The 16,843-nt window shown below is 36.6% G+C and overlaps 1 protein-coding gene across 1 annotated transcript in view; it reads right to left on the minus strand.

The window, feature by feature from the left end:
* RPGRIP1L (RPGRIP1 like) overlaps window positions 1-16,843 on the minus strand; it is a 97,894-nt gene that overhangs the window by 20,998 nt on the left and 60,053 nt on the right. Inside the window, exons 18-22 of the mRNA XM_052656275.1 lie at window positions 15,659-15,849; window positions 15,431-15,511; window positions 13,840-13,941; window positions 12,944-13,106; window positions 11,672-11,745 (exon numbers count right to left, since the gene is read on the minus strand). Of these exons, the coding sequence (XP_052512235.1) occupies window positions 11,672-11,745; window positions 12,944-13,106; window positions 13,840-13,941; window positions 15,431-15,511; window positions 15,659-15,849 (611 nt within the window). The remainder of the gene's footprint in view (window positions 1-11,671; window positions 11,746-12,943; window positions 13,107-13,839; window positions 13,942-15,430; window positions 15,512-15,658; window positions 15,850-16,843) is intronic.

A 16,843-nucleotide genomic window follows, 5' to 3' on the forward strand; every position in this document is an offset into this window, starting at 1 on the left:
GCCTCGCTCTGCAGACTGTGAATTCCTGGAGGCCAGGACCATATCTTATTCATCTTTTGCTATTTAACATCCTCTCTAGGATCTGGCACTTAGGAGGCTCTCAATAAATACTTAATGACATTGAGTCAAGGGAATGCTGAGGATCTTCTATATATTGTGAATATCTTTTCTATATTGCCAGAAATATGTGAAGCTGCAATTATTAGTGCAGCTCCTTTAGCAAATATTGATTGTGTCTGCTACATTGTAGGAAGTTGAAACTGTTGAAAAACATAGAAATCTTGCCAGTCTAGATTTTAATTGAATAATACTGTTTCAAAGACGGGTCAGTTTTGTAGAATCTAAGGTAGGGTATTGTTATATCAGCTTCTCTGTGTGTTTGCAAATTCTCATCATGAAATAATGGGAAAAAAAAGTTCAATTAGGTGAACTGGAAGGGATAACAATATACTGATTCACATGACAGTGACTGAAGCACAGTGTTTCAGACAGATGCCAGAATAACGTCTGTTCAAGACCACCAGAGGAACCCACGTGGTCATTCCTCTGAATGACACTCTGCTCATATAATACGTTAGCTAGCCAGAATGGGCTTTGGGCCTCTCAGTACTTCTCAGCACATTTTCTCTCCTGTTCACCGGTTACCCTATTAGCTTCCCTAGTTAGCCAGATGTCAGCATCAGCATACAAAAAGAGCATTTAAAATTTCTGATTGTGGTGAGCAGCAGTAACAGAAATCTCTCAAATAAGAACTGTGTGCAACTTCCTTTCAGTTGTCTGTATGGATGGACACTATACTTTATGTGATTGAATGATCTGGAAATGTGATGACAGCTTGTATTACTCTCAGAGAAAAAAAAATTAGAGTTCTCATGATTTTGGCTCAATTCCACTCCTGCTTCCTGACTGATGCTATAATTCTCATTTTAGGCCATATTTCTCTATAGTATTTACTTGGGCTTTTATTGGCAGGCTTACATTTTTTTTTTTTTTTAATGTTTTACTTCAGAAGATCATGCTGAATTCTTCCTCTGGTTTCAACAATCATAGCAGCCACACTTGGGGTTGGATTGTTAGGCTTCTAAAAACTTAATTCAACTTGACAGCTCTTAAACACAGTATTGCTTAACTGAGAATGTCCTCTGATAAAGGTTTGGAACTTGTTTCAGTCAGTTAGATTTAAATCTCACTATTGCAGGAGATTGTATGTGAGTTTTATTTCATTCTTAATTCTTCAGCAAACAAGCATTTCTTTAACTTTTTAAACTATAAAGAAAATAATTTGACATGTTCAAGTACTCACCATCTTAAACAGATTTTACTTTTTTGCTATATCTGATTTAAATCTTTTTGTTTTTATTGTGGGAGAAATAAAATATTTCAGATTCAGGGAAAAGTGCCCCCTCCCAATTCCTTTCCCGTCCTTTCTTATTTCCCCCAGAAGTAACCACTATCCTGAAGTTGATGTGTATCATGCCCAATCATGCTTTTATATTTTCTACTACGTATGACTGGGGGCAGGAGAAGGGGACGACAGAGGATGAGATGGCTGGATGGCATCACTGACTCGATGGACGTGAGTCTGAGTGAACTCTGGGAGTTGGTGATGGACAGGGAGGCCTGGTGTGCTGCAATCCATGGGGTCGCAGAGAGTCGGACACGACTGAGCTACTGAACTGAACTGAACTACGTATGTATATATCGATCAATAACATTGTTTTCTGTTTTTAGATTTTATATGAATGATACCATCCTCTATGAATTATTCTGCAATTTTTTCACTCAATGCAATATTTTGAGATTTATGGTTATAATTGAAATCTAACTCATTAATATTACCTGTTGTACAGAATTCCATTTATATTATATATGTAATTAATTTCTAGTCTATTTCTCTTCTAAACTGTGGTGTTGGAGAGGACTCTTGAGAGTCCCTTCGACTGCTAGGAGATCCAACCAGGCACTCCTAAAGGAAATCAGTACTGAGTATTCATTGGAAGGACTGATGATGAAGCTGAGACTCCAATACTTTGGCCACCTGATGTGAAGAACCAACTCACTGGAAGAGACTCTGATGCTGGGAAAGACTGAAGGCAGGAGGAGAAGGGGACGATAGAGGATGAGATGGTTGGATGGCATCACCAACTCGATGGACATGAGTTTGAGTAAGCTCCCGGAGTTGGTGATGGACAGGGACGCCTGGTGTGCTGCAGTCCATGGGGTCACAAAGAGTCAGACACAACTGAGCAACTGAACTGAACTGAGTCTGTTTCTCTATTGATGAACAAAATGTTTAGAATTTTTTGCAATTAAAACAATGTTGCATTGAATATCCCTTTGTTTTCTTGTGTATGTGAGTGGTTCTCTTAGAATTGCTGGGTGACAGATATAAGAAATTTAACTTAACAGGATTATCAAGTTACTTTCCTAATGGTTACACAAATTTACATGAGTGTTATTTTATTGTCATAAAAATGTTTTGTGTATGTGTGTAAATAAATTCAAATAAAGCCTATGAAGAACTTAGTACTTTATAATAATCGAGACAAAATGGAAATGGAAGGTTATGAATCTATGTCTGTGACCTTTAATAATAAAAGTTTAATTTAAGTGAGGTCTAAGACAAGCTCAAAATATTTGGTTCAAAAAGTCAAACTCAGCATTGGGACTGACAGAGCCACAAGTAAGTAGAGTAGGTAGGAATGATTAATGATTAAAGATGATTCTTATAACTTGCCTTCTTCAGGCTGGGGGTAGGCACAAGCACCTCAGAGCCTCAAAAAGAGTCCCCTAGACCTCATACTTGGAGAAGGCAATGGCAGCCCACTCAGTGTACTTGCCTGGAGAATCCTAGGGACAGAGAACCCTGGTGGGCTGCCGTCTATGGGGTCGCACAGAGTCAGACACGACTGATGCGACTTAGCAGCAGCAGCAGCAGACCTCATATGAGGCTCCAGAGCTTCCACTTATTAGTAACCAAATCCATTTTTCATGCAAGTTTTGGTTGAAAAGTCTTTGATTTTAAAAATAATAATAGTTCTTTGGGAGAAATACGAGTAAAGAAGAGCACAAACTGTTAAGATGATAATGTTTTTAACAAACAAAATGAAACAAACTCAATCCAGTTTTCATCAGTGGCAGTAACCTTTCTTTTATCATATGTTCTATTAAAACATACTGTGTTGAACAAATAATACAAATAGTAAAAACTTCAGTGTTGGAGATCAAAATGATGCTGAGGTTGAGAGTGTTTATTTTTAGGACATTGTCTACTTTATATACCATGAAAATCACTGTATCTATAATGGTCAGCAAATTACAGAAGCTCGTTACCACATGTTCTAAAGCAATGGTTGGAGTATTTTTCCCTAGTACACCTGAGGGATATAACACATCTCCATCATTAACTGTGGCTTACTATGGCAGTGCTGTGAAGGGAAGAATTTTTTAAATGACCCTCAATTTCAGGTGATTTTGATATGCCATTCCACTTTAACCATCATTGAGAACAGATGTGATAAAACAGGGACTCTCAATTTTGGCTGCCTACTAATATCACTCGGGGAGCTTTAAAGAAAATTCTGGTCTAACTGATCTGAGTGGAGCCTGGGCCTTGGCATTTAAATGTGCTCCCTAGGTGGTTCTAACTTGTAGCCACGGTGAGAAGTACTGCCTTTCCCTAAAGAGGTGGTTGTCAAATTTTAGCATATCCCAGGACAACATGAAGAGTTGACAAGGCACAGATTGCTGGGGTCCAGACTCAGAGTTTTTGATTCATTAGGTCTAGCGTGGGGTCCAAGAATCTGCATCGCTCACAAATTCTCAGGTCATCCTGATGCTGCTAGTCTGAGGACCACACTTGGGCAATCCATGGCTCTAAACCAGAAAAGACTCACCCTCTATTTATTGACCCTCTCTAAGATATTTATAGATAAGCTTCTACAACTCATATTAAACTATTCTTTAGTTATTAGTTAACATTTTAGTACACAACTAGTTAACAAATTATTCCCTTTTTAGAAATAGTCTCTGCGTGTGTGCGTGCTCAGTTGCTTCAGCTATGTCTGACTCTTTGTGACCCTATGGACTGTAGCCCGCCAGGCTTCTCTGTCCATGGGATTCTCCAGGCAAGAACACTGGAGTCAGTTGCTGTGCCCTCCTCCAGGGGATCTTCCCAACCCAGGGATCTTACCCACATCTCCTGAACTGCAGGTAGATTCTTTACCGCTGAGCCACTGGGGAAGCCCAGAAGCAGTCTATACTCATCACTAAAAATAATTCAACAATAAAAATCCTAGAAAGTAAAATATCAAAGTTCCTCGTTTCCTCCCATTCCTTAACTTAGGAGTTGGCAGATGCTTCTTTCCTGTAAAGGCCAGATAGCAAATATTTTTTGCATGGCAGGCTATAATGGTCTCTGTTGGCAATACTCATCTCTTCTCTTGTACATGAAGAGGCCACGGACAACCTGTAAATGATGAGTGTGGTGTGTTCCAATAAGACTTTATTTACAAAAATAAGTAGAGGGCTGGATTTGACACATGGGTCATAGTTTGTTGACTCTTACCCAGACCCATGTCCCAGAGATACTGCAGTACAGTGTTTCGATTATATACTTTCAAACATTTGCTTTGATTGGGTGTGCTCATGTCCGACTCTTTGCGACCCCATGGACTGTAGCCTACCAGGCTTCTCTGTCCATGGGATTTCTCAAGCAATAACACTGAAGTGGGTTGTCATTTTCTCTAGCAGGGCAGATCTTCCCAAACCATGGATTGAACCCATGTCTCCTGCTTCTCCTGCATTGGCAGGTAGACTCTTTACCACTGAACCACCTGAGAAGCCTTTCCTTTGTTTACATGAACCCCAATGTTAGATCTGTATGCTCATATAAAAATACATAAGCATGTATGTACAAATATATCTTTTTGTTTGCTTTTAAAATGGAATCATCAGTGATATAATTTCTTACTCATTAGTTTGACAAAAAACATGATGTCAGAAAACAGTCATTTTCACACATTATGTATAAAAGCATTTCAGCTGGAAATGTTTATATTGGCAAAAATTGATAGAAACCAAAGGGTCCATGAAAAGGCACTTATTTAAATAAATAAAGTTTAGCTATACAATGTAATATTATGCACATGTGTAAAGAAGTAGAGTATACTGCTATATACTATACATGGTATATACTATATACTATACGTACAGTATATACACTAGCATATACAGTATATACTATATATACTGCTATATGTAGCAGTATATAGTTCATGGTATTTCAGCAAGAGGTAATTAAGTTGCAAAACATTAAAAATAATTTTAAAAGCAACTAATATCAGGAGAGTAATACAATATTTTTAGTAATGTAGCTTAAGCTTCTATATGTAAAACAGTGGGAGGAGTGTACTTTACCCACTGATAGGATATCATATTTGATTCTGAAGTGACTTAATCACTTTTAATACATGAATGCCAACAGGAGTGAATCGTTTTATGCATTCTGTCTTTTGCAAAAGCTTTAAAACATTTTTGCTGGACATCACTACTGTGATTGCCTGGGAATGCCTGCTCACTTTGTTGAGGAGAACCTGGCTTCCAGGTGGAAATGCATTTTAATCTGACTGACTATGGCAGCTTTTACAAAACTGCTGTTAGGAATGGAGAAAGATGTAAACATGCATTGCACAAAAAAGAGCATTGCTGTTTTAGCCTGTGATTTCTCATTCTCACCTGTGGGCACACTTTAAGAAATCTGTGAGCTGAAGGCAATGCATTTAGTTGTGAAAACTGAATGATGCACTGCTTAAATGATAAAAATTAGAAATAATGTGAAAGAAGGATTATAATTCTTTTTTCCTTAATGCCATGGCAGATGCAAATTTTCAGTTTTGATACCTATTTTGAGGACCTAAAACAAGGCTTTTAATCAATGTATTATACATCAAATTGATACTGTTAACTTCTGATTATTCAAATTAATAAAATATTCATAGAGAAATGTCCAAAGTTTTACATTTCTCAGACTCCCTCCCCACCCTCACCCCCATTAATTATCATGCCTAGAAGCTTTTTAGTAACAGCAGCAGTCATCAGGCTGACGGAATCTGACAGGCCAGCAAGGCCCAATTACACTGGTGCTCTGTGGCACTTTGATGTCCTGGAAATGAAGAGAGATAGGGGCAAATTGGGTAGCACATTATGTTAATGACTTGATTTAATCCAGCCACTAAACTTTATGTAGCCTGTTAAAAAAGATGCTAACACTAATTATGCCACTTTGGAAAGGAAAGGAGGGGACAAGCATTTCATTCTGACAAAGTGAAGCTCATAAATGTTGTAAATGAAATGAAACAAAATGAAGTAATCTATGATTAATTATACATCACAGACATGAAGAAAAGAGAAGAACCGAGTTATATGTCTAAGTCCTCGGAAATCTGTTAGATTCCTTTTAAGGATCGACATTTCTAAAAAGTAACTATGAGCTGTCAGATTCTGTAACATGAAAAAAAGAAACTGAATGATCTTAAATTGCTTACATAGTACAGGCCAGGACTGAAATTCAGAGTATAATTGGCATAAATGATTTTTATCTAGGACACTACTTTTAGTCTCAATTTGGTGACATTATAGCTATAGGTAAAGGCAATTTAAAACATTTCTACACAGTGGAGATAACCACAGAGTAGGGTTAATTACCTTTTAACTAATCTCTGTGCCTCTATTCTTTGTCCTATTGATAACAAGATCTTTTAAAATGTGATGTAAGAGTGTAAGCTCCCCCAAAGCAAGAGACTTATTTCTCTTACTGCTAAATTCCCAGTCCCTAGAACAAGGCTGGGGATACCAGTAAATGCTTACTGACTCCACCTGTTTAATGAGTGAGCGATCATCCTCCTCCCTTAAAAATCTTCACTGGCTGCTCACAGAACTTCAGGACAGACTTCAGCTTCCTCAGCTGATATACAGAGGCCTCAATGCTCTGGACAGGCCTATCGTTTCAGCATCTCCTGGGGCTCCCTCCGTATGCCCTAGGCTTGGCCCATCCTAAAACCATTCTGACTCTGAGAAGAAGCCATGGTCTCTGCAGTCTCTCAGTCTCATGCTTTTTATTCCTTTGGGCTATAATGGCTCTCCTTTGCTTCACTAACTCTTAATCATCTTCCACAGTTGGCTCAGGCTTCACTGACTCTAGGAAGCTATCCCTGATGAGGGTCCCTCGTGCTGAGTTAGGCACCCTTCTTGAATGTTCTCAGAGCAGTTGTGCATCCCAGTCTCCCAGCACTGACCTCTGCACTATAATTGTACTTCCCCTACACTGTAAATTTTTGGAAGCCATGGATTGCTTCTTGTATGACACACAGCAGATGCTAATGAATGAAGAACAGTTGTGAGAACTAAAGGAGATATTACATATTAGCCATTCAGTAATACCTTACCTTCCAAAGAAAGCTATTATAATAGTGTCCTGAGATTTCTATCTGAAGCAGTTCTTAAAGAGGAGATGAAAGAAGAAATTAAGGAGCCACAAAAGTTTTTACACTTAAAAAGTCAGTATCAGCAGTGGGACAAAATGACATTCTGTGTCTCCTGGTTTCATGCACTGAAAAGGACACAGCACTGCTTCTGTAGGGTTCCTACCCAAACAAATAAGTTGAATTCAATAAGGGGAGAAATCACACAAATTCAAATTGAAGGACATTTTATAACATAAATGGCCTGCACTCTTAGAAAAAGTCAATGTTACGAAAGACTAACTCAGTGGAAGGCTGAGCCATTATGGACTGAAGGAGGACAAAGGGGCATGACAACTAAATGCAATGTGTGATCTAGATTTGATCCTGGACCAGGTTAATAACTTGCTATAAGTGATAATACAGGGACAACCGCAAAATTTTACTAAGAATTGTAGATTAGATAGTAGTATTGTATTATTATTCTGAAATATTTAGGGATAAAGGGGCATGATTTCTGTAACTATCAAATGATTCACTACAACTATGTATGTATGAATGTGTGTATATAATGCATATATACATATAAATGTATATAGGAGAGAGAATAGAAATGATTAAAACGAGTGTAGCAAACATTAACAACTGATGAATCTGAGTGAAATGTATTCAGTTCTTTGTACCACTTTTGCACTCTTTATAAAGAAAAAAGTTCCATGACTGGTATTAAATGATTCGCAAAAGGAGCACACAGAAAAATTGGTACAATCACTAGAAAATGCTGTATTTCACCATTATGATGATCTCCTGTGTTTTGTTCCTGTGTTCACAGATGTTATACTATTTTACTGTATTTGTTAACATGATTTAATAAAACTAAATTTCACTTATTAACATAAGGTACTGGTCAGTACCTTCTACTAAACGTAGAATTTGAAAAACCACATGGGAACTTAATTAATGGCTACCAAGGCATAAAGCATTGCTTAGAATAGCTGGTTGCTTGAAACAATAATTCACACTTCTGAGATGGCATCAAAAATCGTCATAGGAAGTCGCATTTTGATAGTGAAGGCTGTATTAGGCTGTAGCAAAGTAACACAAATTACTTTTCTGGAAGTAATAAGGAAAAAATGCAATTTACTGCAAAGGAAAAATATATGTGTACATTAGAATTAGTTGACTATTTTAGAGGAATAGCTCTTTCATTAAACTTCTTTGTTAAATTAAATTCTTTATTCTTAGTTAAGAGCACTGTACAATTGCAATGAGATGCTAACAATGCTATCAATATATACATGATTCCGCTGAAAAATCTAATAAAGGATTTCTCAGCCTCAGCACTACTGACATTTTGGGCCAGACAGGTCTTTGTTGTGGGGCCTGTGCTTTGTAGCATGTTAAGCAGCAACCCTGACTTCTATCCACTAGATGCCAGTAGTAGTCCCTCCCAGGGTGACAACCAAAAATACCTCCAGACATTGCCAAAATGAATCCCTTGCATGGCAAAACTGCCCCGGGTTGAAAATCTCGGGTCTGAGATGATAAAATTTTAGATAACGTTTCCCCATTCTTTGAAACTGACTTTTAGATGATGAATACAATGTTTAGAAAATAAAGTTAACTGTTGCAATGTCTCCCTAGTATCTCCTAGATAAAATCCAAAATATTTAGTCTTCTCCACCTGAAACCTTCTATCCTGTTCTGCAGAAAGGTTGCTCTAGTTAGTGTATTCTTATTTCTGAAACATACTGTGCATCCCCTGCCAGCACTAGCATGCACGTGACTTTGTGCTTGCTGCCATGTATCCCCATATTTGAGATGTTACAGTCAAAGTGGACACTGCTTTTCACTACGTGACTGGCTACAGTTGAATGGGTCAAAGGACCACAACTGATAAACATGGATCCAATCCAGAGGCTAGACGTAGCTATCAGATCTTTCTCTTTGGGCTTGGGCATTTTGTGGGGCTATCTTTGGGCAAGTGAAGCAGAAAAAAATCATCTTAAGATGAGAAAAAGCAGACCCAAAATTCACAAGAAAAAGGGTGGGTGAGCAGACTATGGGCATATCCTTAGTAAAGTCTATTGAAAAATCACTCTAAATTTCCCCTTCCTCTGAACTTCCTTAATTAGTGGCATGACTATCAGCAAGTCATCTTATTTCAAGGTCTCACTTTACTTATTTGGAAAATGAGGGAGATGGGCCCTGAACAGCTTTATTCTTTAGCTCAAATATCTACTAATCATTGGTGATACTGTCTTCTGATTGTTTTAGATTGTAATTTAACTGATGATTTAATAGTTGACTTTTCATGAACACATTTTCCCCATTAGTGTAATGTTTCCTGAGGGCAGGGCCAGAATGCTCTATTTACTCCCTTAGGGAGACGTGATTACCAATTGCAGATGGTGAATCCCTGGGAATCACTGAGTTATAATAAGACAGATGAGTGCTGTTTGTAAATCTGCTAGAGAAGTAAATCCTTTGGTACTAGTCCCTTAGGCCCTAGGACTGATTCAGTATCTCATACTTTTATGTTCAAAGGCTAAACCATGTAAGGTATCCAAAAATCATGATGAAAGTAAGCAGAGTCTTGCAGAACTACTGAGAAAGAAATGTGAAGAATGTGAGAAAGAAATATCTGAATCAAACTTGCAGGCTTACTACTCTTAAATGGAGTGTTCTTAGTAAAATGATGTGATGGTTAACTTTATATGTCAAGTTGACTGGGCCATGAGGTATACAAATGTTTGGTCAGACATTATTCTGGGTAAGTCTGTTAAGGTGTCTCTGGACAAGATTTAACATCTGAGCTGGCAGACTGAGTCAGGTGGATTATACTCCTTAACGTGGGTGCATGAGTGTGTGCTCAGTCGTGTCCAACTCTGAGAGCCCATGGACCCCTGCCAGGCTTCTCTGTCCATGGAATTTTCCAGGCAAGCATACTGGAGCAGGTTGCCATCTCCTACTCCAGAGGATCTTCTGATCCAGGAATGGAACCCATGTCTCCTGCACTGGCAGGCATATTCTTAATCACTGCACCACCTGGAAAACCCTAATGTGGGTGAAAGTGAAAGTGCTACTGTCTCAGTCATGTTTAACTCTTTGTGGCCCCATGGACTGTAGCCCGCCAGGCTCCTCTGTCCATGAAATTCTCTAGGCAAGAATACTGGAGAATTCCATATATCAGTATGCTATACATTAAATGATGTTATGATAATTAACAATCATATAACAATGATAATAAAACTTTGGACAGATGAAGTATTTATCAATCATCTGTATTTCTCAATCACAGAAACAATGGGTTTCTCTATTTTATGGAGGCACCTGTGACATCTGAAATGTTCTGTTCTATGAGTCTGTTCAGCAGAGAGATTAAGCTAAAAATATGAGATTTTAAGAGTTGAAATAAGTATTGCAATTCTTAAAACAAGAAAGTAGAAATTCTATTTTTTCTTTTTTTTTTAAAGGGGAAATTCTAAAAAAATTAAAGGAATACAATTAATCATTTCAGGAAAATTAACTTGGATGAATAAAAAAGCTACCACTTTACTTACGTTTACTTTATAAAACCTTTTTTCTCCCCGACAATGAAAAATGCTCTGGTAAGTGGGATACTTTCTATGTAAATTAAAGTATAACTTTTTTTTCAAAACTTCAATTTATATATATACTACTTTTCAGCAATGTGCTACAAAACAAGCAAAGTATATATATATGAAATTACCTTCTAAGAAAGTTTAATTTTTGGGTAGAATGAAATAACTTTAACAGATTATCAGTGACATATTTAGATATGAACAGTCTATGAATTTACATATGTAACTTACTATAGTTTTAAAGGCACTCTCACATTTTGGAAATTCTTTAAAGTTCAGATTTGATTTAATATATCTTTGTATAATGGCTCTGCGAAGGAGTCAGAGAAGTCAACTGATTTGAACAAGTAACTACTGAAGCTACAGATGTTAGGTACTCTAAAACATGTAAGCAAAACTAACACTTAAATGTTATGGCCCATTATCTAATGAAAGTATAAATAAAATTTTCTTATACTAGATAATTACTTGGATAAGATTATGATAACACATAAAATTTTTCCCAGAAATATTCTTCCTTAAGATTTTCATATATGGAGACTGACAAACTATGAATGAAAATCAGCTTTATTTCAGAACATTTTTGGTTGATATCAGGTTACTGACCTGTTTGATATTCTTGGAGATAGAACCTGGAATAATACACTCATCACTGTCAGAAGCTGATCTGTCTTCTTCATCTGTTAAGAAATAAAATTTTATTGGTTTAAATCTGTTAAACCTATTACATTTGTACCCTGTGAAGTGGAGAGAAATAAGCATACATTACAAGGATAACCATAAAAGAAAAATATGATAATCATGTCTGAATTTTTTTGGCACTGAAGATAATTAGGTTTACATTACATTTTAGTACTGATTCATTGGAAAAGATCCTGATGCTGGGAAAGACAGAAGGCAGGAGGAGAAAGGGACAACAGAGGATGAGAGGGTTGGATGGCATCATCAACCTGATGGACATGAGTTTGAACAAGCTCCAGGAGATGGTGAAGGACAGGGAAGCCTGGTGTGCTGCAGTCCATGGGGTTGGAAAGAGTCAGACAAGACTGAGCGACTGAACTGAACTACATTTTATAAGAGAGAAAAGAGAATAAAAATATTGCTTGTTCAAGTATAAAATTAAAATAAAAAATTTTTAAAGAACATGATAATCATATTTTCCAATAGCCTAACCTAAACTATTGTGTAAAAAATAAAGTTATTCCTACTATTTAAAAATATTTTTAGAAGTTTTAGTTTTTATTGCAGTAAAGTTGACATATAATAAACCACATAAATTTGTGTGCAAAATTTGTATTTACATTTTAGAAACATGTATTTTGACAAATATATAATTCTATGAAACCATCACCATAATTAAGATAGTGAACATGTCTATCACCCCCAATATTTCTTGATGCCCCCTGTAAAGTTTTTCCTCCTGCATCTTTCTATTTCCATTCATCCTTCCCTAGGGAACCACTTAAATGCTTTCTGTCACAATAGATTAGTTTGCCTTTTCTAGATGTTTATATAAGTGAAATCATGTTGTATGTAAGTTGCCTTTCTTTCTTCATTTAAAAAAAATTAAGTCCTCTAGAATAACCCAGATAATAGTACTGAACCCAAAGAGAATATAAAGTCATTTAAAATATATATTTGGAACATGGTCAGCAACAATACTTGCATTCCATTATGGTGCTCTGAGTTTGAAATAAGAAGATATGCAACAGTTCCACCTGACCACACCTGACGAGACTGAATTACATCCCATCATTTCTGTCAAGAAACAGCTATCATGAAGTAGACTCATGATTAAATAAAGATGTTCTATGAGGCGTGAACAGATGAAACAAAGCAGAGTCAGGGAAATAATGGTAATTTAAAAAAGGAAGTCACCTTCTGGTTCCAGTTCTTCAGTTATTTCTGTTTCATCTTCGGAAGAAATCAAACTTCGTTCTGCAAGCTGACCCTCAGACAGTAAAGACACATCGTTGTCCTTTCCTTGCTGCGTTTTCTCAGTATTCTCTTTTACCTTATCTACACTGCTTTCCTGAGGAATCTGAAGAAGCAAAAGCACAGTGATATATTATTGCTTATATCACATTTATAGCATTCTTGCTGAAGCCCCTGAATGATAATAAAGCAAGTAAATATACTGGCATGCACTTTATATTCATGAGAAAATAATCACTTAAGCTGCACAAATGAAAATATGCAGATAAATTAAAATCTGATTACAAACTAAATATCAGAAAGCATTAATCTCAAAATGAATTTTACATTATACTTTAATTTGTATGTATATTTACTACCTGCTAATGTCTGCATAATTATAACTATTACACTGGTAATATGTTAGACCTTTCTATTCCAAGGAAGTCATATAGAATATGATCAGTGATATGATTTCTTAAAATTTTTTTTTTTTTTCGTTTTTGGCTGCATTGGGTCTTCATTGCGGCACATGGGGCTCTCTGTCGCTGCACGTGGGCCTTCTCTAGTTGTGGCAATTGGAGGCTACTCTCTAGTTGTGGTATGCAGGCTTCTGGTTGCGGTGGCTTCTCTGGTTGCAGACCACAGGCTCCACAGTGTGCAGGCTTCAGAAGTTGAGGCTCACGATCTCAGTTGCCCTGCAGCATGTGGGATCTTAGTTCCTGGACTAGGGATTGAACCTGTATCCCCTGTATTGGCAGGGGGATTCTTAACCACTGGACCACCAGGGAAGTCCCAATGATCATGACAAAGTATTTAAACAAGAAACCTTTCAAGATAATTTTAATGTAAACACATACCTCGGGAATATGTGAAACAGTTGGCATATCAATTTCTCTTCCTGGTATATGTTCCACTTCTGGCAAAATTTCCTTCCTATCTTCAGGAAGAGTAGAGGTCTCCTTATATTAATGTGAAAATGTGCGTATATGTTATTTTCTATTTTTTGTTAAATCCTAAATCATCCCAAGACTTTTTCACACACACATACATACACACTTGGCATTTACTCTCTTAAGAACTTTCATATATAACTTATAGCAGTATTAATTATATTTATCATGTTGGACATTATATCCCTAATACTTATTTACTTTACAACTGGAAGTTTGTACTTTTGACCACATTCATCCAATTTTCCCTTCCCCATCCCCTGCTTCTGGTAACCAGAAATCTGATCTCTTTTTCTATGAGCTTTTTAAAATTTATTTTTAATTGGAGGATAATTGCTTTATAATATTGTGTTGGCTTCTGCCATACAACAGTGTGAATCAGCCACAAGCACACGTGTCCCCTCCATCCTGAACCTCCCCCCAAACCCCTGCCCCATCGTACCTCCTCATGGTTTTCACAGAGCACCAGGTTGAACACCTGGTGCCCACAGAGCTGATTCCCACTGGCTATCCATTGAACACATGGTAGTGCATGTATGTGGTTTTGAAGTATAACTGACCTATAACACTGTATTAGTTTTCTGTTAAAATACACAGTGATCTGATGTTTCTCTACATTTCAAAATGATCACTGCAACAAGTGCAGTGATTAGGCTGAGTCAGCATACAAAGATACAGTTACTGTGTTCCCTGTATTGCACATTTCATATCCATGACCCATCCATTTTACATCTGGGGGTCTGTATCTCATCTCTTTTGTCTATTTTTCCTTTCCCTCAACCCCTCTAGCAACCACATTTGTTCCCTGTTTCTTTGACGATCTATGACTATGCCTTTGTGTTGTTATGTTTGTTCACTTGTTTTGTTTTTTTGGATAAGGTCTCTTTCACCTAGGTGCAGACTGAGAAGAGAAGGGGTCTAGGTCTGAAGCTTGACTGCTGAGGAACTTGAGCATTTAGAGATATGCTCCAGGTGAATGAGAAGAGTAAGTTAAGCTGGAGAAAAACTAGGAAGGCATGGTATTCCAGAGGCCAAGAGGGAAAGAAGCAAGTATTCCACTGTGTCAAAAGTTGCTGGGAGATTAAGAAAGGGACAGGGAATTGATCACTGGATGTAGCAAAGTGACAGTCACTGTGACCTTACCAAAGTGGTTTTAATGAGGAAAAGTTTTACTAGTGTGAGCAAGGAACAATTTGAGGAAAGGGAGACAGAATTAAGACAACTTTTTGAAGAGTTTTGTTCTGTTTTGCTTTGTGGTAAATGGGGAAAGAAGACTGGGGGCAGTATCTCGAGAGAGACATGGGGCCAACGGAAGATTCAGATCAAGAGTAAGATCGTTTAACGTTTACACACAGTGCCAGTTACAAAGGTAACATTTTACAGGAAGAAGTGTTTTATATGTTTCCCTTTAATCAGGTAGGGTATACTATTCATTTATTTCAAATATTTGTTATGCAGTGGGGTGGGGGAAGCAGTGTTCTGAATGTTTACTACTTACATAATGCTGATGTGGCGTGATATCCATAAAAGATACCTTCTTATCTTTAGTTGTTAAACGTCTTGGTTTAGGTGTTGGTGCCTAAGATAAACCAATATGTCAAACTGAGTATAATGAACATACTTTTCAGATTTTTTTCTCTTTTATGTGGCTATTTATTAAGGAATAATAATAATAATGTAGGAATAATAATAATTTTACAGGAAATTCAAAGTCACTGCTACTCACTACAATTCGTGCACTAACAGGGGATGTTGGAGGTAGTCTCTGAACAGCCTCTGACTCTTCTTTGTGTATGAAATTTCCTAAGTCTTCAGTTGTTATAGAACCACTTGGTGGAAGGTAAGCAAATTTCCATTTCAATATAACATGAATAGTTCCAGCAGGGTGCTTTTTATGATCTGTTAACTCAAATATGCCTGTCAAATTACAAAAATATTGTAATTAATGCTAGAGGGAAGTTTTATTACCATAAGAATTAAAGAACAGAAAAAAGAAACTACCCACAACTTTACAAATAAGTTTAGCTTTTACTCACAACTCAAATGGCGTAAGAGAATAAAATAAGACAAAAGGACCTATGACAGGTTCATTTCTCAAGCAGACTGCTTTTAAAAGTTAAGACTTCACAGATAATACCTATTCAAAGAGGAGAAAATTGGCTTATAAATATTTTAATTCACTGAAATTAAATTCAGAGATTCTTCAGAATTTTTAGCCTTCTTCTAGGATATTATCTGGGTTATAGCTCAAATAACCTTCATTTTTGACTTGATATTCTTGTATCTCTGTAGAAAAATACATTAAAACTTCAAAATTTATATATAATACATAATAATGTATATATCCTAAGGAGTCCTTATATTACTACATTATTCTATTATAATTTTAAATACATTTTACTGGGATCTGTTAAATCATTCCAAATTAACAGTAGCACAGCAAAAAATGTCTATAAAATAAACAAACCATCCAAAACATAAAGTATCACCTAGCTGAATATGTAATACTGAATCACACATTTTAATCCTTCTACTAGAGTTTTCAATATGAAAATCCCTGATTTGAAAAAAACAAACCTATATTTATTTCAAGCATAACGTTTGTTTAGAGGTATCCTTTACTTGGTTCTCAATGGCTTCTAATGGCTGGCTAGGAAAAACTAAACAACTCTAGACTTTAAGTAGAAAAAAAGGATACAGGTGGAATATAGGGAGGTGAGAAACTTCTATTATAGGCACAGGTGAGACTTACAGAATGGCTGAGTGAAGAGATCAGTAAATATTTTCCACAAAAAGCAATGATAACACCACATAAAATGGTCAAAAAAGTTCATTTAGGAACTCCAGAAATTGATCAAAGGTATACACCAAATTAAGAAAGCACTTGTTCAAGAAAATTTACTAAACCTCA

The sequence above is a fragment of the Budorcas taxicolor genome, chromosome 18 (genome assembly GCF_023091745.1).
Source record: "Budorcas taxicolor isolate Tak-1 chromosome 18, Takin1.1, whole genome shotgun sequence".
Taxonomy (NCBI): Eukaryota; Metazoa; Chordata; class Mammalia; order Artiodactyla; family Bovidae; genus Budorcas; species Budorcas taxicolor.